Raw genomic sequence first — 22,756 nt, forward strand, 5'->3', positions numbered from 1 at the left:
TGGCAACTGATGCTGGACTAGGTGGCCAGCTGGTCTGATCTAGCACGTCTCTCACATTCTCATATTGCACTGTAAATCTGTTCAAAGCGATGGGACAAAAGTGCTCCGCATTGAGTTGATTTTGTCCTTAGTGTTTCTAGCGCGCTTTCCCCAAAAGGTCAGTAAAATGCATCAATCACTTTGTAGTTACCCATTCAAGAACGATGTGAAGTAGACAGATATCTCAGTAGTGCAGATGGTTTAGCTAACACCTCTTAGTCTTTGTACTAGAAGCTACATTTGAACCAGTGGCATCTTACCTTCGTGGTGGTGGTGGTGGAAAGTGCCATCAAATCACAGCTGACTTATAGCGACCCCTGCTGGGGCTTTCAAGGCAAGACACTAACAGAGGTGGTTCGCCCTTGCCTGCCTCTGTAGCCCTGGTCTTCGTTGGATATCTCTCATCCAATTACTAACCAAGGCCGACACAGCTTAGCTTCTGAGATCTGACAAGTTTGGGCTTGACTGGACTATCCAGTGACTTTATAAAAATATATTCTTTCTGTACTAAACCTTGGGTTTGCAGAGAAATTTTGGTTGATGCTGCATACTTGATTCTGCCCTCCTCCCAACAGAGGTTCAATCAATGGAAATTGCATTGCTGGAACAGACCAAGATTCCATTTAGTCCTGCATTCGTTTCCCAACCTTGGAATCTCATACATTTTAATTATATATTTTAATTAAATTTTAGTCTAATGTCTTTTAATGTTCTGCTTTTATTATTTTTACTTTGTACGCTGCCTCGTAGAGGTTCCTGGAGAGGTGACATAATTTTTTTTTTAACTAAATAAATGGGGCATAAAGGTGATAGTCATCCTTGTCTTCCCTGGAGTGGAGAACATGGAATGTTCTCCTGTCTTACAAATAGAAAAGCAATTTAGCAGATGAGGGTGGGGGAGAGGGGGGCAAAGATATATCCTTGCAGGGCTAGTTTTCTATTTGCTTGGAGCTCTCTACGTAAAGCAACATTCACAACTGAACTCTGCCACCCGCATTCTGAAGCTATAAAACCTATTCTACCCCACCCACCCACCCCATTTCCTCCTCATTCTCTTGCATGTCTGAACCAGGCCTTAGAAAGATATTGCTTGTCGTGGGACCTCAGCTGCCATGATGACTAGTGGGAGACTTGACCTCCATGAATTTTCTTAATCCTCATAGCTAATATCCGAGGGCTGGGTCTCTGAGCCGAGACAAGTCTCACACATAAGAACCAGCTACCGCTATGATTCAGCTGTCTGTAAACCCTTGGAGACTGCCCAGGTTTACAGAAAAGGTGTCTTTAAAAACCTGTTTTGGGGTGCTGCTTCCTCCATGTGAATTGTGCATGTGAATTGTTTTTTAAAAGGCCAGATTTCAGGGGTATTTGAGGTGCTGTAGCAACCCAAGGAGAACCTGTGGATGCTGGAACAGGAGCAAACGAATATTTCTCTTCCTTGGCCAAGTGCTCATGAGTTTCCACTTGTCCTATTTTAAAATTCTACATGGATGTCCGTCCATGTGTGTTGTGAAAAAGATTTTCACGTTTTTTGTTTTTTTTTACAGTCAAGGCTATTCTTAATTGAACAGTGAATATTTAGCGCTCATGGATTTCAGCACTTCGACTTTCTCTGCCTTTCATCCCCTGTGTGAAAATATCTTACATTTCCTGAGGCTTTTGTGCAGAAAACTTCCAAGTCAAATGGTCCTTTATGCCTGATAAAAGTTTACGCTTGCTAATAGCAATGCTGCGTGATAGACAAAAAAGGTCTTGATATCCAGGTTGGGTTTTCCTTTTTAGAAAAAAGAATTTTACCTCAACCATGTTTTTTCCTCATAACTGTGACACCAGTGCTTATCGACAAACCCAAACCATTGTGCAAATCAACCAGCCTAAAAATAGTATTAAAATTTATTTAAAACCAAAAACATACAACCATGACAGCCCCCCCCCCCGAGTTTTCATCCAGAAAAAGAACATGGCTGGGGCACTCTGGAAGTCAAGTATAGACTTCATTATTAATTTTACACCAGAGATATTGAATGTATTTTTGGACTGGCTTTTGGTTGGATATTTGAAAAATGTTATTTGGATATTTGAGAGAGGGAAAGAGAGAGGTGGGCTTGAGCGGGTCAGATTGCCTGGTAGGAGGGACCCTTCTCCAGGCACTCATACACATTTGTGTTCTCAAACTATCTGGGTAATATGGTAGGAGGGAGATGAGGGCCGAGATTTGGTGGAATACTCCCATCTTTGTATAGCCATGTTCAAGTTTTTACTCAGGCATTAGGAATGTTCCCTGAAAGATAGACCCACACCCATCCACGACTTTTTCCCTTTATTATTCCCCCAGCTGGCGGAAGATCTTGATCCTAAACCTGTTACCAGGTCATACAAGTCTGGGTTCAATTTACGTATGACTTCCGAAGGTGCAAAAGCCAGCTCACACCACTCTAAATAAGGCAGGGGTCCCCAATGTGAGGTCTGTGGGCACCACCCCAAAACATTCCTTGGTGCCTTCCAAGTGTGTTTAGAAGGGTGGGGTTAGGTGAGGCTGTTGCCCAGCAGGGCTCCCAATTGGCCACTGAAGATCCGATGGACTTTGCAGATTAAAATAACTTTTCTGCAGCAGCTGCCATCATAATATTTCCTCCCTCTCTCACTCCTCTTCTTCGTTCTATTTTTAAAATTACCCTTCTCTCCCGCACTTGGGTTTCCTTTATGTTTGGCTCTGCCTCCCGCAGCAGTCATTTTTGCATCTGGCTCTGTATCCTGTGGCAGTAGGGCTGCTAGGTACCCTCTGGTTGTGGGCAAACTCCTGGCAGTTTGCCGCTTCGCCTGCCAGTCACTAGTGGTTGATGGGAGGAGGCAAATTGCCTGATGATTGTCCACCTTGGGCAGGCAGAATGGGCAAATGGGCATGTTTACCCCCAGGCTCTGCTGCAATGATGTCACTTCTGGAAGTGACATCACTGTGCGGGGGCAGGAGCGTGTGTACAAATGCTATGTCACTTCCAGAAGCGACATCACCACAGTGGGGCACAGAGGTGCACACATGAGGGTGATACATGTAAATACTGACCCCCTGACCCCCACCATCCTAATCTCCCAGCAGTTGCCTGGCAACTCTATGCAGCAGTCATTTTGTGGTTGTTCCCACCACACTGTGTCAGAGATCGAAAGGTGCCCATAGGCTTAAAAAGACTGGGGACCCTGACATAAGATGTCTTATAGTCAGGGGTCATTTTGTAGAAAAAGAGCTGGAAGAACTCATTAGCATAACTCATTAGCATATGCCACACCCCCTGACATCACCTGTCCTGGCTGCTTTGGACCCAATCCTGGCCATTCAGGGCCAAAATTGGGCCCAAAATGGCAAAAAGGGGCTGAAAATGGCCAAAAAGGGACACAAAATGGTAATGATTGGGCCGCTGCTGAACAGGAGAGTGATCCACCACCTGTCAGAGGTCCGATCTGGGCCGTTTTGGCCCCAATCCAGGACAAAACGGGCCCAAAATGGCCACAAGTCAGGTGGGCGGGACCACCTGACGTGACCTCTTTGGGGAACTGCCAGAACTGCGTTCCTGCGCGTTCCCCCTCGATATGAGGCATGCTTATGGTACATAATCCACTTTAACTCTTGAGAAGAATAATGCGCATGTTAACCAGACTCTGGAGGCAACTGCAAACTGGGGGACCAGACCGCTCCAAGATAACTGGGCTCTACCAGCAAAGCAATTTGCTGTGCATGTATGGGTGAGGTGGGGCAGGGAAATGATTTGCCAGGTGGTTGTATACCACATACTGTTTAACCCACTGCTTGTATGACACCTGCATGAAGAACAAACATTTACAACCGGATAGCAAGCCACCACTGGCAACTCACACAACACGTTTCACTGAAGCAGACCACTGCGCTTCAAAAACATTAAGCCATAGGAGTGGCTTGGGGCTGACCAAGAGGCCTGCAGTTCCCAGTTTCCGGTCTAAAAACAGCAGGTCCCTCTAGTGCGATTGGGAAATAGGTCAAAAAGATGAGAGAGGCTGGGAATTGGCAACACCATCAAAACCCTCCAACAGATAAAACCGTCTGTAACTTCCAAAGAGAACAGAATGCTTTGCTGTGTTTTTTTCCCCCTGTTGATAGCACCGAATCAGCTAAAGGTAGCCAGGAGATTCTTTGCAAATGGAAAGAACCTGAGAGGGACCTGCCCCTTCCTTGGCAGTTAATTCGGACTAGGAAAATGGGGGAAAAGCTTAATGTTCCAAGGAAAAACAACGTATTGCATTTTGTCGCTGGTTTATGTATTATGCCAAATGTTGGAAGGCGGCAAAGTCTGGACTGTCCCATTTCAACCTCCAAATGGAAAGGGGTTATGTGCTTTTTTGCATGTATTACACTGTATTTCCCTGTATGCAGGGCTTTTTTTCTAGGAAAAGAGATGGTGGAACTCAGTGGGTTGCCCTCGGAGAAAATGGTCACACGGCTGGTGGCCCCACCCACTGATCTACAGACGGGGGAGTTTAGATTGCCCTCCGTGCCGCCGAGCAGCGCGGAGGGCAATCTAAACTCCTCTCTGCCTGGGGATCAGGGGGCGGGGCCACCAGCCATGTGACCATTTTCAAGAGGTTCCGGAACTCCGTTCCACCATGTTCCCGCTGAAAAAAAGCCCTGCCTGTATGTAGTAAACTACATCAGAGGTAGAAGTTTAGCATCACCCTCTCCCTGTTGGGCTAGTTTACGACATCCAAGAAGATTATGTGGAGGAACATTTAAGAGTCCAGAATTCTACGGCTTCTTTCTCTCCTGTCCTGTGAGCGGGCCATCTCCTTGTAGTAATGGAAACATTTATCCCTTGTTCTGGCTCTTTTAGGGAATTCTTTCTCCCAGAGACCATATGGGTAAAAAGAACGACAGCACTAACAGGGCCTTGGGAGCTGTTGTCTGATAGGTGACCCCAGCCAGGCCATTACAATTTCATTTAGCAAAATCCACGCAAAGCATCACCAGGACACACAACTCTGAATCATCGTTTTAAAGTCTTTCTTGCTTAAAAAACAACAACAACCAAAACTTAAATGCACAGAAAGGGCTAAAAAGTGGAAATCCCGTTTGAGCGTGGCAAGGAGGAAAAAAGGAGCTGTGCGGTGCGGAGGCTTTCAGTTATCGGTAGCCTGAGATCACCTTTCTGAGAGGCTGCCTTCCCAGGAGACGGAGCTAGCCGAGAGCTCAAGGCCCTGCTTGCTGCGATTCCCCTTTGCAGGAAGCAGCCGGTGATGAAGGAAGTATTGCTTGTTGAATTCTGCAGCCGCTTTCTGGCTTTACCAAGGGGGGAAAAAACCACCTGTGTTTTTGAATTGTTACGGGAAAGGGGGCACGGGGGGAGGAGGAGGAACATAGCCACTTAGGACTCGGCAGTCCTGTTTGTCCTTTGAAGCTCTTCCAGCTCCAGTTTCCTGCTCATGGCTATCTGCAGTTCCTGCTTGATCACCTGAATTTGCTTCTCCAGCTCGGAGAGTTCTTGGATCACTGAGGTCCTAGCAATGTTAAGGGCCTCTGCTTTCCCGTTGGTGGTCAAGGATGCCGGCGTCTCCCTTTTCACTGGGGGGAGAGGTATGTCTGGCTGTCGCGGCTTCGCCATCCCTTCGTTCTGCCGCTCCTCACTGCAGATGTATTTCTTCCGATGACAGTTGCCCAGATCGGCAGTGTTCCACACCGAGTGCTGGCTGTTCCCTGCGTTGGACCTACACAAGGGATTCACACTGAGGGTTAGGAGACAGCCATCTGTTTGCACTCACATTTTACCAGAAATAGAGACATAGGAGCGAAAACCTCTCTCTGGTCATGCAGCTAAGGCTTCCAAAAAGGAGGAAACTAAGGCTACAAAATTTCCTAGGGAACCAACTGTCGGTGCTGCTGGGGAACAGTTGCCGCTGACAGAGAGAAACAGTGGCAAAGGACCAGCCTTGCATGCACAAAATCGCTGGTTCAATCCCTAGCATCTCCAGTTAAAAGGATCAGGTAGCAAGGGTTGTGAAAGAACCTGGAAAGCTAATGAGAGCCAGAGAAGATAATACAGACCAAGGATAAACCAACAGTATAAGTCTCTGCACGAGACATCTGACACATGAAGAACGTGTCCGGAGAGGCAATGTTAGCGGGGAAGGGTAGTTTAAAAGGACAGAGCCGGCAGCAGGGCAAAGGCTTTGCTATACACTGGAGCTGTGCGAAGGGGCTGTGACATGCCAGAAGGAAAACTTCAGCCCATTAGAACCTCTCCAGATCTGACTGGATCTGGAAGGCAGCAGCAGCCCATTTCCATTCCTGGCTGCCCTCTAGTTGCCATCACACACAGTTTTAGACTGGAGAGGAGAAATTGACAGAGCCTTGGGGGAGGTGAAGATGAAACTGACTAACCCTCTGAGAAGCGATCTCCCCTGGCTCTGTCTTTTAAAATTATGCTTCCCGGCTAACATTGCGTCTCCCTACACTTGCTGAATACACATTGAGGCATGTTCGGGCTTATGACTCTACGACTCACTATAAAGCAGCTTTAGGTGATATTATTTTTAGGCTAAATAATGGTGTGAGGAGAGCAGAAAGCTGTTCATCTAACCTGGAGGAGATAAGCCATAGTTCTGTGGGACACAAGGTCGCCAGCTGGCCCCCCAGCAGGAGAATTCAGGGGGTGGGGACAAGCAATTCATTGTTACGCCAATGCACGAGGTCTCTTTCAGTGCAAAACTGGAAGTGACATCATCGCATCAGGGCGACGCTCTAGGATAACCCAAATCTGTGGTCAAACCATGTCACTGGGAAGATATCAAGGTTCTGTGAATACTTCATGCTTCTCTCTTTTGAAGCTAAAACAAAAAATTGATTTTTTTGGCTCCTTAAAGTAGAAGACTGTTGCAAAAAATTTTGTGGACTAGTCAACACCTAGATACGCTGCAAGATGTAAAACAATACATCCTGATCATGGCAAAACAAAACTTGGCACGTTCTTCACACGTGAGGAATGTTGCCTTACCTTGAAGAGGTTTAGAGACAAACACATTTATTTCCCCCTGTCCCTGGTCTTGACTACTGACCTGCCATCCATCTAGGGCTACCCTTGAAGAACATTTGGAACCTTCAGCAGATCAATAATGGAGCAGCCTGTGCCTTGATGGATTGTATTAATTTAACCATCTGTCCTGGGCAGTCTGTAATCAGTTAGCATCTAAATGCATCCCACAGGAATTGATGTAGCCCATTTTTTTCAGACTACATCCCCCCACCGGCAGTCTCAACTCTCACTAGTACCAGGCCTTGAAGGTACATAAGGCTGCAACCTGGCCAAAACTATAGAAGTCTTGATCTAGTCAACGGCTAAAATGGGAGTCTACTTGGAGATCCTATATATGCAACCTTAAGGTTCCTTGAGGAAAGGTAGGGAAAAAGGTAGCCAAAAATTAATAACGCTGGCCATGTCACTCTTCTAGAGGTCCCACTCCACAATTTGAAAACTGTTGTGGATTATTGTAACAAGGGTCTTATGTGCTGCTAGCTAACGATCCTGTCATTAAGGAGTCTTTGTTTCTGCCCTCTGAATGTAGAGTTGACAAAATGTACACACATAGAAAGAGATGAATCCAGTACTCTACAGGATTCATCTGTTTTATTGCTTTGTATTTACACATTCATTGACCTGGCTGTGTTTTGCATAGCTGCTGCTTGGGAAAAGTCAAAACTACTTTCATTCAAGGATTTGTTTCAGAGAATCTGGAAGATAGTGTTAAATTATCTTCTTATGTGAGATCTAAAAATATATTTAGTAAGGAAGCCAATTGGTTTGAGGAGAAACAGTCTATGAGCGGAACTACAAGTGACAAAAGGCACAGATTGGACACTTGTCAGCTTCCCGCAAGTTTTGGTGGGAAATGTAGGCGTCCTGGTCTCGCAGCTTGGCTCTCTGACTGCTGTCCAATGGACTTTTCAACTGTCACTTGTCCAACATTCCGCCAAGCTGCCTACATTTCCCGCCAAAACTTGAGGGAAGCTGACAAGTGTCCAACCTGTGCCTTTTGTCACTTGTAGTTCTGCTCTATGTTTATCATGTTTTGGAATTCCAAGTAAATTCTGAGATGGGACTCCGCCTTACGTCTTTTCATTGGCTCTAATCTTATGGGATATGTAATATTTCTTCTTATATATATATCCTGATGCACTTGAAACTGTCAGGAAGCACAGGTCTGCCTGTACGTTATTAAAAAGAGACTTCCGGGAAATGTACAACTGAAGAAAATATCAGTCTGTTATTCCTCAGGGAAATACTAATAATATGGTAGAAGTTACTTTCATCATTCCTCAATTTCTTCCCATTTTCCATATAACAGCCTCCTAAAAAGGAATAAATGAGCGTTATCGTGAAATGGATTGGGAGGAGGGGAGTTCGCGGCTGTCTTTGTCTGTTAATTCCTACTGCAACGTGGCCCTGTAAACATTATAGACGAGTCCACAAAGGGAACACAACTGGTTCGAACAGGCTTGTTGCTGGAAGGGTTCCAATTAGAAACGGCAAACAGTAAGGAGATATTTTTATGACGGGTTTCTACTCCTCTGTAGGATCCTTGGCTGCTGAGTTTCAAGCAGCGTATTTCTCTGTATCACAAAGTTCTGTTTGCCTCAGTATCCTGTTCTGTCAGATTTCCAAAATTCCCCCTTCAATTCAGCTGAATTTTTTAATGAAGACATGAAAGAGGAGGAACCGTGAAAAAACATAGGCCAACACCATGGTTATTAATCAAACAGGGAGCGATACTGAAGAACTAGAAACACCCGTCAGAGTTGATAAGATGTTGCAACGTCAGTCTTGTACACTTAAGCCGCTCCAGAGGACCGCTCCGGAATGTTCTAAATAGCACTATTATTTTAAAAATTCGCTGAAACAGGGTTGGTTCTGCTGTCTTTTTTTCAGAAAAGGAGGGCCAAAGAAAAAGTGGTGTGGGACAAATTGGCACTGCAGTATTCTCCTGATTGTGCAAACTAGTTGCGGCATTTGAACAAATGTGTGAGCAGAAACGGCAGGTTTACAGTGCAATTCTAGAGGAGTTAGCCGTGTTAGTCTGCAGTAGCAAAATAGAAAAGAGTCCAGTAGCACCTTTAAGACTATCCAACTTTACTGTAGCATAAGCTTTTGAGAACCACAGCTCTCTTCGTCAGATGCATGCATCTGACGAAGAGAGCCGTGGTCCTCGAAAGCTTATGCTACAGTAAAGTTGGTTAGTGCAATTCTAAGCAGCATTACAGCCTTTTAAGTCCATTGGGTTTAAAAGCGGGTAATTGTGTTTAGGACTGCACGGCAAGAACACCTGCTTTCAACAGGCAGGGCTGCTACACATAAGTAAACCAGCTATGAGATTATTCAGTACATGATTTTTTGCCACAAGAGAACCGTGGGGCCGTGGCTTGAACCAGCTGAAGAATTTTGCTAATCCTGCTGTGGAGGAATTACATTGGACTAGAATTCAAACCAGGATCTGAAATAGGGGTTAAATTGTTATATGGGTCTCAGTGAAATGGGGCTGCCTTATGCCCTTCCCTATAAGGAAAGTCAAGTTCAAGTCAGCTCTTGCCCACTGCCTGATGTCTGATTTAAACGTGATGCTGACGAGTGAGAATTTACCCATGTGATTATGCATGCACCCAGCATCTCCTTTCAGTTGCATTGCTGGGCATGCAACATAAGCATGCCAGCACAGCACACTCCTGGGCAATGCTTCTCTGGCATGCTATAGCTGGATAAGATACTGAGTGTCCAGCTAAACAGATACACGATTCCTTTTAAAATCCCATGTTTACCAACTAAGTTCTGAGCAGTGAATCAGCTGCAATCTCGAATTGTCTTTTGATATCAGAAAAAACCATTTGCCCTCTGAATATTTAGGGGAGTTGTTTATGAATCACCTTTCAATTGTTACTTATCTTTCCATGATTTTTTATGCGCCTTATACTATGTAATGCACTGTTAATCATAATAATAATGTTCAATTTATATAGCACCCTTCAGGACATATTAATGCCCACTCAGAGCAGTTTACAAAGTGTGTTATTATTATCCTCACGACAATTATCCAGTGAGGTGGGTGGGGCTGAGAGAGCTCTGAGAGAGCTGTGACTGATCCAAGGTCACCCATCTGGCTTCAAGCGGAGGAGTGGGGAATCAAACCCGGTTCTCCAAATTAGAGTCCTGTTGCTCTTAACCACTACACCAAACTGGTTATCACTACACCAAATAGTAATGATTGACAATGTTACTTTTTATTGTATATATTATTTGAATATATTTATCGTTTTCAATCAGTGGGTTCAAAGAGGTTTTATTGTACATCTTTTTCACCTGTTATGTTACACCCTTTTGTACTTTTTGTAATAATAAAAAGTATTTTGTACGTTTGGTATTAATAAAAAGTATTGCATGAGTTTGGATTTTGCTTTGGACCAATATGGTTTGGATCCTACATTAAATTTCTGCCAATGGAAGGGTGTGTGTGTGTATGAATCTGCCATCTACATATGAGTTTGCGAAACACTCGTTTATATGTGAGCTAGCCTCTCGGTTAGGCTGAGCACAAACACAAATAAAAAGTGTGATTGCCTGTTGATCTATCATGCCAATGGTAGGCTCATACCAGAGATTGATGTATAAAAAGCTGACGTGTCTGGCATTGCTACCACATTGCAAAAAGGCATGGCATCAAAACTGTTCTTTATGATTTATGACCTGGCCCTCACGATAAGAAAATACTGTTTTCGGGTTGTCTTTAACACCTAACCTCCTTATATGCTGCTATCTTTGCAACTGTTCCCATTCTCCATTTAATAAAAAGTGTCTTGTGTCAGGGGAACTAATATCTAAGATTCATCTGCAAAAAGATTTTGAGAAAGTCATTGTTCTTACCTCTTTTCAACTCGCTTTGCTTTAGGCTGGGGTTTGTCATCTGCGAATGAACTATTTAGAGCTCGATGCAGTCTCTAGAGAAAAGGAGGGAAAAGTACATTCACTAGTAGGAAAACTAGGATTCTGATTTTCTAGGTATTTTTACTATTGCACGTTTTGCAGTCTTTATGTGTTACTAGGTTTAGTATCGTGGTGAGTGATAGTGCTCAGATGCATTATGAGGGTAGGGCTGATAGTTTAGCGGCATTGTGTGCAGACAGCCTCAGATCGGGTTCCTGGTATTTCCAGTTAAAAATGGATCCAGCATTGAAGCAGAGGAAGTCTCCCAACTGAGGTCTCAAATAGCTGCTGCCTGTCCCTACAGACCATATTCAACTAGATGGGCCACTGACTTACTGTAAGGCAGCTTCATTTGTCTAAGCCAGCAGCAGTGAATTTAGGGTTACCAACTTCCGTGGCGCAGAGTGGTAAGCTGCAGTACTGCAGCCCAAGCTCTGCTCATGACCTGAGTTCGATCCTGGCAGAAGCCGGGTTCAGGTAGCCGGCTCAAGGTTGACTCAGCCTTCCATCCTTCCGAGGTCGGTAAAATGAGTACCCAGTTTCCTGGGGGTAAAGTGTAGATGACTGGGGAAGGCAATGGCAAACCACCCCGTAACAAAAAAGTCTGCCGAGAAAATGTCATGATGTGACATCCCCCCCATGGGTCAGTAAATGATTTAGTGCTTGCACAGGGGACTACCTTTACCTTTAACTTCCAGGTGCAGCCTGAAGTTCATTATCGTGTCTTCTGTGCAGTCCCACATGGGAATTGCGTATGCACAGTCCTGTTGGTGAGTGCATGCACAGTTCCCAAATGTGCCTACACAGAAGAACACTCAGTGAACAACAGTTACAGGTAGGCACAACCCTATTTTCATCGTTGTGTCTTCAGTGCAGTCCCACATACGCAATTCCCATGTGGGCCTGCACATGCGCAGTTCCCATGTGCATAGAACAGGTAGGTGCAATCCTGTTTTCTCCTGGAATTACAATCGATATCCAGACTATAGTGACCAGTTTCCCTGGAGGAAATGGCAGCTTCAGAAGGAAAACTCTTTGGCATTATATTCTTGTTGATCTCTTCCCACCAAATCTCCAGGAATTTCCCAAGCTGGAGTTGACAACCCTAGGTGAGTTTTCTTAACCACAAGTGCATATCTGTTGCATTTGCTGCCAGAGTCAGGGGGATCTCTCTATAAAATGTGCCTGACAACAGTAAGTAGGAAATTCAGGGGATGTCAGTCTTGATGGTGATCAGCTCCATTTTTGAAGTGTAAGGTTGAAAGTGTGCACTTTCCATCAACATGTTCAGTTTCAGGTATAAATTTATGAAAGTAAGAAGCTACACAGGATGCCTGCAGTTTTGAACGTCAGAAGTTGTTGAATCCTCTTTCCTAGCAATATCGGCACAGTTGAATAAATCAAATACATGCAGACAAGATGGACTCTTTGGAACAATGCACACCCGGAACTCTGCACATTCTATGAACTTAAAAGTTGCTCCTGCTCCTGTAAGTCTCTCTACACAAGATATGGCTCAGCGTGTGTTCGTCAAGTGTAGGGAAACACAATGTTAGCCGAGAAGGGTAGTTTAAAAAGTCAGCCAGCGGAGATCGCTCCTCAGAGGGTTTGTCAATTTCATCTTCGCCTCCCCCAAGGCTCTGTCAATTTCACCTCTCCCGTCTAAAGTTGTGTGGGATCACAATCAGAGGTCAGCGAGGAATGGAAATGGGCTGGAGCTGCCTTCCAGAGCTGGGCTTGGACCTGGAAAGGTTCTAATAGGCCGAAGTTTCCCTTCTGGCATTTCAGAGCCCTTTCACACAGCTCCAGTGTATAGCAAAGCCTTTGCCCTGCTGCTGGCTCCTCCTTTTTAAATTACCCTTCCCAGCTAACATTGCATCTCCCGACACGTGTTCTTCATGTGTCAGTTGTCTTGGGTAGAGAGACTCTGAGGTAACAGACGGACGTGGGTACTTATCTTCAATTTTAAAATCCTGATATGTGGGAGAGTGGAGCCTTACAAACTACCTTCTGCAATCTTGAAAGGGATGCTATAGTGGTATTTTGAAGAAAGCTGTGAGGGGTCTATTTTTGAATAAGCTAAAGAGCTTAATTAACACATTTACTACTCTCATAAGCTTCCAGATCTTGGACTTTGGATAAATAAGAATCAGGTTTCCTGCGTTCTCCTTTTTATACAATGGTATTTAATAGTTGCAAAGACTTCTTTTCTAATGGATCTTGAAAGGGTAAAACCACAAGCATGAAAAACCGGGTTTCTTTTCATCACCGTGCATCACCATTATCGATCCCCTGGGTCACCCAACCCCCTAGAGAGGGTTCCTTTGTCTGCTTTGCACTCAAGCTCATTCTTCACATAGCTAAAAGCTTTTGTCAACAACCATTACCAGAACAGAAAAGGCCACTGATTATACTTGATCCGCACTGCTCCTTACTTGTTAAAGAGCAGCATGGGATACTTCTCCTTCAAAGCCGTTCCTTAAAATCCCTATAATAAAATTTGAGATAAGTACTCTCTGATACTTGTTTTGTCAGTACTTAGAAAAATGCCCATGGTGATGATGTTCTATGACTACAGAGACGTTGTATACTGGTGGGATCTTTAATATCCCCATTGATGGATGCATTGGTAGGTCATCCACATCCGGAGAAGTAATTAACTTGGCTCTGCTGCCGAGTTACTCTAAAGCATAATACTTTATTTCTCTACGCAAAATGAACAACGGCTATTTACTTATATTAGAAGAAGAAACAGGCTGAATTCGCGACAATCCTGCCATAGGAGATAAACCTCCTTCTTGGGCCCGTTTGCTGCAGTTTTCCCTCACTGTGATCCAGACTGTAGCTGGATCACAATTTATTATGTAGGATTTTGTTAGGGCTACGTGCAACTCGCTGCGATTTCCTCAACTGCCTAACTCCACCCCTTCATCTGCATAACCCCACCCTCGGTTTCCGTTTCTTGCTCACACAAGGAGACTGGATTTTGAAGTCCCATATGCTCAGAATATCCATTTCACTTGTTTTGCGGGAGTGGGGGGGGGGTTCAATCTATTTAGAAAAAAAGACTACTGCGTCGTGAGGCTGTTCTGTAATATCAGAATACATACCTGACTTGTATGGAGCCAGTATTTCATTTTGGATTTCTTTTTAATTCGTGGGATCACCAGCCTATATACTATGTGTTCCCCAATGGTAGTGAGAATCGACAAGCCCAGCCCAACACATAACATCACAAACAGTCCTGAAAAGTGCTTGATGCCCATCTGGAGGGTCTGTTAAGAAAACAGAGGAGAACATTGAGGCATGAACGACGTTAGCCAAACCGGAGCACAGGGATAGCTTAATTGATTTTTAAAAATTCTCACTACCAGTTCATTGGATGTCTCTTCAGTATACGAACCAGGCGGACTTAGAGGGAAACAACATGCGATGCCCAACACGTGAAGAACATATGTCAGTTTCCAGCAAGTTGCCGTGGGGAGTGTAGGGACAAAGAATGGCTGCTTGATGCGATTCTCCACCAGGGAGGAGAGGGAGAGAATCCCTCCCACCTCTCAAGGAGCATATTGAGGAGCGCAGCCAGGAAGCCAGCAGCCAGCCCCCCGCATGCCCGCCTTGCCATGTGGCAGTGGTGCCTAGTGGTCCCTCCTCCTCCTGCCCCAGCCAGGAGTGCTTGTGGTCATCAGTTCCCACTCAGGGACTGAGTGACTGCTGCGCATGCTCTGCCGCCTCCTTAGGACTGAGGGCACTCAGCTTCCTCTGGCCACCGCTGGCATGGTCCTTCCGTGCAGAGCACAGAGTGCATTTAGGGGAGCAAGGGGAGCATGCTGGCGGTGGCCAGAGGGAGCTGAGGGCCCTTGCTCCTAAGGAGGTGGCGGAGCATGTATGGCATTCACTCAGTCACCAAGCGGGAGCTGATGGCCACAAGTGCTCCTGGCTGGGGTGGGAAGAGGAGAGAAAGCTGAGCACCACCACCACATGGTGAGATGGGCATGCAGGGAGCTGGCAGCTGGTTTCCTGGGTTTCCCTCCTCAATATGATCCTCCTGCAGTGGGAGGGATTTTCTCACTCTTCTCCCTGGTGGAGAATTGCATCAAGCAGCCGTTCTTTCTCACTACACTTACTAGGAAAATTTGAGGGAAACCAACATGTGTTCTTCATGTGTCACGTGTCTCATGTAGTTTCCCTCTTAATCTTTCAAAAACCAGAATCTGTTTTCAGCACCAACCATTTAAAATCCTTTCTCATATATTTTCATTTATTTATATACAGACTTTCAAGTTTTCAAGAGGTTTACAATACAATACAGTAAAAGAAAATCAATAAGAACCTAATAAGGTAGAATAAAACTAATTAAAAATAGCAAGTGTTATGACCCTTACTTTCTCTTGGGTAGATTTTGCCTTATATCTTTCCCTTAACACCCTTTGGGTAGTTTGCTGCCACCAGGAATATTATATTCCAAGATATTTTATTTAAGTTTTCCCTTTTGTAACTGCCTAAGCGTCAGGCTCCTTCGTGGTTCTATGTGGCCCTGAGGATAGGAATGGGATATAGCAATGACAGCTACTCTGGGATATAACAAAACAAAATAAACTTTTATTTTGTCAAGAAGCTTATCGGTTTCATAAAAGTAGTTCTCGGTTCTTAAAGTTACTTCATTTAAACTCATTCATACAGATCTCTTCTAAGGCTTCTTACACAGTTAGCCTCTTTCTCTAACTCAATATTTCTCACAAACGTGCTTAAAGTTACTCAGGCTGCACACAGCTTGCCTGCTTTCTCTAGACTCTATATCACAGAAATGCTTAAAACTCCTCAGGCAGCACACAGCTGGCCTCTCTTTCCCTGACTGAGTGTCCTTTCACAAACATGCTCAGTTCAGGTTCCACACAGGTTATATTTCTCTCATAAAACACTTCAACATACTCAGGCAGCACACAGCCAGCCTGCCTTCTTCTGACTCCAAACTTTTTTCTCCACTCTCAGTCTAAACTGCATTCACTCCGCCCACCCTCTCAGTCATCAACCAATCATATCACTCACTCATCCCTCTCCTTCACCCCACTCTTCACCTATCTCACACCAAGCATTTAAAGACACATGAACACATTTACTTGAAATTATTACAGTAAGAGACAACAGAAGTCAACACAAGACCATAAAATCAATAAAATACAAATCAATGAAAGACAAAATTCTAGGGAGGCCATGCCATGTCTTCTGGCCCTTTGAGTTAGAGCAATGTGAGCCCCATGCCTCATCCTCTCTTTCTTCTGAATCTGCTTCTCCTTTGTTCTATTTTTCTTTTCTGTTCTTCTCCCTCTCTTAAAAATGTGCTACTAAGAAAATGGCAGCAGCATCCTTACCACGGGCACAACTCGGCTTATGTCTGGGCATAAATCGGCAGAGGACCATAGCCCATCATCTGAAGGCAAATGTTCTAGGCAACACTGGTAAGATCTCTCTTAAAAAGTAAAGGTAGCCCCCTGTGCAAGCACCGAGTCGTTACTGACCCATGGGGGGGACGTCGCACCACGACGTTTTCTTGGCAGACTTTTTACGGGGTGGTTTGCCATTGCCTTCCCCAGTCATCTACACTTTACCCCCAGGAAACTGGGTACTCATTTTACCGACCTCGGAAGGATGGATGAAATCACACATGCATTTGTTACTAGTTTATACCGCCAAGATAGCCAGGGGTCATTTAGTAGAAAAAGAGCTGGAGGAACTCATTAGCATAACTCGTTAGCATATGCCACGAACCTTGACATTACCAGAAGTGTGTCATTAGCATAACTGATTTGCATATGCCACACCCCCTAACATCACCTATCCTGGCTGTTTTGGACCCAATCCTGGCCATTCAGGGCCGAAATTGGGCCCAAAATGGCAAAAAGGGGCTGAAAATGGCAGAAACACTGCTTTTCTGATAAAGAAGGACTCAGGATTCAAAAATTGGCCTGTATCCTTTCCCTACATCCTGTAAGCTTCCTTCAGCCTAAGCAATACGGGCTCTTGGCCCCCTGTCGTCTGCCACTGCTTCACAGGCTGGTGGGGGAGGGGGATGAAGGGGGCTTGTCAGCATAGTGCCAACACATGATGTCACTTTCAGAGCAACATTGGAAGTGACATCATCAAGATAGTGATTCACCCAGAACTCGATGGTTTAATCAGAGTTTGGGTGGATCCTAGTGAGTCACACCAACAAAATGAAACCAATTCCAGTTTTGCACTTGAAGTGATGTTGAGTGTTGCTGCAACATCAGCGAACTTGTTCCACCCCAAATTATTCCTATTAAGGAACTTTTCTCAAATGACTTTTCCACCAGAGGAAAAGCAGCTGAAGTAGGAGGAAGGCTTCTTAGGCTGGAAACAGTTTTCAAACTTCACTGGGCAGAAAGATACAGGCCATTATATTAGTCATACATCATCCATGAATGCCTATTTAGTGAAAGTTAGGAAAACAGTCCTCAATCCTGCTCCCCTGTATTCCAGTAAGGCTTTGTTTTGCTACTCTGGCATCAATGCTGTTAAGCAGGGCTTTTTTTCAGCAGGAAAGTGGTGGAACGGAGTTCCGGCACCTCTTGAAAATGGTCACATGGCTGGTGGCCCTGCCCCCTGTTCTCCAGACAGAGGGGAGTTTAGATTGCCCTCCATGCCGGCGCGGAAGGCAATCTAAACTTCCCTCTGTCTGGAGAGCAGGGGGCGGGGCCACCAGCCATGTGACCATTTTCGTTGAGGGCAATTTAAACTTTAAAAAACTCCACCCTTGTTCCAGCTGACCAAAGTGATGTCATTTGTCCTGGGAGCATGTGTGCACTTTGTGTGCGCACATGTGGTACCAGTGGCACCACCTCCCACCAAGATTTGCCCCCTGTGCTGGCAACCCACTGTGTTCCACCACCTCTTTTCTCAGAAAAGAAGCCCTGCTCCTAAGCTCCCACCAGGCTTGCAAAAGCAAGCAGAAAGAATTTGCTAGCAGGCTGGCTGGGGTCTGCAACTTGTGTACCATGACTGAGGACATCTTAGGTATTCCCCCTCTGAACTCTGTTTATCTCTCCCTCTCCCTCTAAGGAGCTCAGGATGATAAACATATTTATCCTGTCCCATTCTGTCCTCACTATAACTCTCTGAATCTTTCTACATGATACTCTATTACATGAGAACGCTCAAGTGAAAGGAGAGCAATGTTAGCTGGGACTTGTAGTTTAAAAAGACAGAAGGGAAGGCTCTGTCAATTTCCCCTCTCTCCAAGAAGGTTGTTTAAAAAGACAGCTGGCAGAGATGCTCCTCAGAGGGTTTGTCCCAGGAGTTCCCTCAGTATAGTTATAGTGGAACATCCCCACCTCTGCCCATGTACCCACTACACCACACTGGCTCTTGTTTGGTGTTTTCTTCTTGATTTTCTTCATCAGCATGTCCTTTATGTTAACCGCCTTCTCCAAGGCAATACCTTACTCAAATCTTGTCCAGTCTCGCTTCCCCCGTCCTCTTTGCCTGCCTCCCCAGAATTTTCCTGATCTTTGTTTTTGATCTGTGATACCCACCATCTGTCTGGCCCCGTCACGATGCAGCAACACCATTTACGTCCCACCAAGCCCCTGTTGGTCACAGATCCAGAGATCTCTGCATACAGAACCAGTCAAACCTCAGGATTAGAGATGGGTATGAAATGGGACAAAACTGAAATGAGCATTTCATGTTTTGTCACATTCCATGAATCACGAAACATGAACTTTCACAAAATTGTCCTGTTTTGCGAAATAATTCGTTAGTTTCATGATTTCTCAGAACCCAGGGCACTTCAATGGCCCCCTTCATACCCAGAGATGCCAAACTCACAGTGAGACTTCAGCAGGCTCTCCTCCACCCACCCTCACCCAACAAGCCAGCAAGAACAAATGCTCTAAATAAGAATATAAGCAAAGAAAATTGAAGAAAAAAAAGGTAGGCGTCAGTCAAGTTAGGCCCCAGAGCCAGGCAATGCCCTGAGACTGGGGTTGGGTGGGGTGGAGGAAAGAAGGCATCCTCACCCCATGACCTTCCCAACAAGGCCAAGAGCTGAAAATAAAAAAGAGGCTTTTCTGTCTCTTTTAAAGCAGCAGCAAATCCATCCCAAAGCTCCCAATTCCACTCTCTCACTCCAAATCCCAGCAACAGGTCCTCCTTCTCCTCTGTCTACTGGAACTGATAAGCATGAGGCAGAGAGCTATGTCTTATATAAGAAATGCTCACATAAAGCAGAACAGGAGGTCTCTGGTTGGCAGACAGATCTGCCTAACAGGGTTTGGAGGGATGAGATTGGTGTTCCCATGGCTACAGAAGGCCCATCTCCTCAGTTGCCTAGGGGATTAATCCCCTTGCTCCTTGTTGAATAGGGTAGAATGGAAGCGCTCCATAGGCAGGGAGAGCTGCCTATCAAAGTTATGTGGGCTAAGATTGGGGTTTCCAATGGCAAAGGAAGGCCTGGAGACATTACAGGCGTATGTTGCCTAGGGAATCAATGGATCAGCACCAGCCTGTCTGGCATCACAAATCATTCACGAATCAAACAAATTGGTCCCCAAAGTCATGAATTTTGTGAAAACTGCAGCCCCACAAAATGCGATTCATCACGAAATTTGATTTGTATTTCGATTCATGCCCATGTCTACTCAGGATCTAGATGGTGGCCTAGTGCTTCTTGGGAAATCTTTTGAGAAGCAGGTTGAGCAAGACAGGTTGAGCAGCTTGACCTATGATCACGCTATTGGATCATTCACAAAATAAGTTTTTCACACCCAAGTTCTCCTGCCCCTCCCCTTCAATTTATAAATACGTAATGATGCAAAAAATTGGTAATGAGGCCAGACTGTTCCTAGATCAAAGAAAAGAATATTCATTATAGAGCTAATAGCTACACTTGATCTTAGTAAAAAGGCCGAGATGTGATGGCTAATAGCTAGGGCTTTTTTTCAGCTGGAAAGCTGAAAAAAAATCAGTTTCCCTGGAGATCAGTTCCGCTGGAGAAAATGGCATTTAAACTTCCTGTCCCCCTGCTTATTCCCTCCTCCCCCTCCCATCCGGTCAAATAAGCAGGGGGGCAGGCAGTTTAAACCTATACTTTTCTAGCCGCTTGCAAGCAATGAGAAAAATGTAGGTTTAAATCTACCTCCCCTCTTGGCCTGCTGCAGGAGGGGCCAGGGAATTCCCTGACCCCTTCTGCAGCGGGCAAAGGGAAAATTGTCATTGGGTGAATGACAGCGGCGAGGTGTTCAGTTTCAAACTGAATGCCTCGCTTCTTCACCCGATGTGATCACATCGTGTGAAGAAGCGAGTCGTTCAATTTCAAACTGAATGCCAATCTTTACCCGATGCGGGCCAGCTGAAGCCAGAAAGGGCCCTTTAAATGCCCACTTGCCCGTGGTGGGATCCCATGCGCAATGATGTCACTTCCCAGAAGTGATGTTATCATGCAGTCCTGGGAGCACGTGCACACGTGTGGTGACAGGGATTCCACCTCCTATCGGGAGTTCCTCCAGGTAAGAGTTCCCCCACCTCTTTCCACAGAAATAAGCCCTGCTAATAGCCAAGAAATGTTATCCTTTGCTTTCCAGAACACAGAGAGGCTAAGTTTACAGCGGGGATAGGGAACAGAGCTTTGATGATGGTGGATGCTTATACATGGAGCTCTGTCTCATCTAATAAAAACAATGGAGATACCATGGAAATATTCTCATTCAGGAAGGTACTGTCTACTTTTAACTTGAGTGTGCTGCCCTAAGAAGCCCGCTTGGTACAACTGTGTGGGATCGGCAGATACTAAAGCTAACAGCTGCTCTACATATGCAGATAAATGATGGCGATAGAGAACTCCTTAGACTGAATCATTTCAGGTCGCCGAGGGGTGGGGGTGGGAATCTCACTCCCTCATATTCAAAGCCAATAGAAAAATAGAATGTCAGGGAGACAATTCTAGTCCAGCTATTTTTCTAGGGTGCAATTCTGCACATGCAAGGAGGAGCTGCACATGGAAGCAGAGAACTTCTCTCCACTTGTTTGAAATGGTACAGTCTAACATAGGATGTGTCTATGTGTAGATACCAGGGCTCATTTTGAGGGGGAACGTGCAGGAACGCAGTTCTGGTAGTTCCCCATAGAGGTCACGTCAGGTGGCCCCACCCACCTGACTCTTGGCCATTTTGGGCCCATTTCGGCGTGGATTGGGGCAGAAATGGCCCAGATTGGGCCTCTGACAGGTGGTGGATCACTCTCCCACTCAGCAGCGGCTCGATCCTGACCATTTTGGGCCCCATTTTGCCATTTTGGGCCCAATTTTGGCCCTGAATGGCCAGGATTGGGTCCAAAACAGCCAGGATAGGTGACGTCAGGGGGTGTGGAATATGCAAATCAGTTATGCTAATGACACACTTCCGGTGATGGCAAGGGGCACAGCATATGCTAATGAGTTATCCTAATGAGTTATGCTAATGAGTTCCTCCAGCTCTTTTTCTACGAAATGACCCCTGGTAGATACCTTATACAATACAACAAACGCATTCCTTTCAGGTTATAGATAAGCTTTACTGCACTAAAAGTGCTGCATTAATCTTGTTATTCTGGCTTCAGTAACAATTTGTTTTTTCTTTTGTATGAGTTGAATTCTCAATCTATTCCCTTTCACTGGCTGAAGTAAAGCTTGATAACGAATGCCCCACTGGAGAAAGGTTTCCAATTCAAGATCATTCCCTTTGTATTAAGAATTGATTCATTAAGTCTGGTAGCTATGCTTGATTAATTAAGTAATGAGGATAATGATTCCATTTACTTAATAGAGAAGAAAAGGGTATTTTAATTGGTACAAGCTGGTGCCAAATCAGAGAGCCAGTGGACAATGTTTTAACAGGCTTTATACCTGTAGCCCCCCCGCCTCCTGCAAAAAGTATTTCCTTAGATATGGAATACTTGGAAAATGTTTACATTTTGGAACCTCTCCTCCCCTTTGTTCATGGCAATAAAAATAGGACTTTCACTGTTTAGAGAGTAGCTTAGATTCTAAAAAAACCAGAAAGGTAAAAATTGATAGTAGTGGCAGGACTATAGTTGTTTGCGAGACTAAACTTAACCTATGACGTTTCCATCATTTAGTCATTTTGACCTCCCGCTGACTGAGTAAGCTTAGATATTTCCCCTCTCAGGGCACGTCTATACGGTAAACTTCAGCTAATTCAACATGACCAGGGCTTTTTTTCAGCTGGAACTCAGTGGAATGGAGTTCCGGCACCTCTTGAAAATGGTCACATGGCCAGTGGCCATTTTCGCCGAGGGCAATTTAAACGTTAAAAAACTCCCCCCCCCCTTTCTGTCTTGATATATATGTGAAAAACAATATATATCCCCCCTTGTTCCAGCTGACCCAAAGTGATGTCATTGTGCGATCCTGAGTTCCACTACTGAGTTCCACCACCTCTTTTCCCAAGAAAGAAAGCTCTGAACATGACCCATGTTCTTTTTTACCATAGAACCTTTAACATTATAGTTCTGCATGGTTTCTTAGCAGAGAAAGATCAGTAATCACAGCAAACTACATTTCCCAAGATTCTTTGAAGGAGCCTTGAAGAGTTAAAGCAGTACAACATTGATCTAACTTGTAATGTAGCAGCAATAGCAAGGAATGATTTTCTCCTTGACAGATAGGGGGTCTACAAACAAGTAGATAGCAAGTTGGATCCTGTGGATCTGTTACA

At 45.0% G+C, this 22,756-nt stretch overlaps 1 protein-coding gene across 1 annotated transcript in view; it reads right to left on the reverse strand.

The window, feature by feature from the left end:
• Positions 1 to 5,426: 5,426 nt before the first annotated feature.
• GRIN3A (glutamate ionotropic receptor NMDA type subunit 3A) overlaps positions 5,427 to 22,756 on the reverse strand; it is a 173,749-nt gene continuing 156,419 nt past the window's right edge. The window contains exons 7-9 of the mRNA XM_054987645.1: positions 14,135 to 14,299; positions 10,965 to 11,038; positions 5,427 to 5,766 (exon numbers count right to left, since the gene is read on the reverse strand). Of these exons, the coding sequence (XP_054843620.1) occupies positions 5,427 to 5,766; positions 10,965 to 11,038; positions 14,135 to 14,299 (579 nt within the window). The remainder of the gene's footprint in view (positions 5,767 to 10,964; positions 11,039 to 14,134; positions 14,300 to 22,756) is intronic.

Source organism: Eublepharis macularius, chromosome 8, assembly GCF_028583425.1.
Source record: "Eublepharis macularius isolate TG4126 chromosome 8, MPM_Emac_v1.0, whole genome shotgun sequence".
Lineage (NCBI taxonomy): Eukaryota > Metazoa > Chordata > Lepidosauria > Squamata > Eublepharidae > Eublepharis > Eublepharis macularius.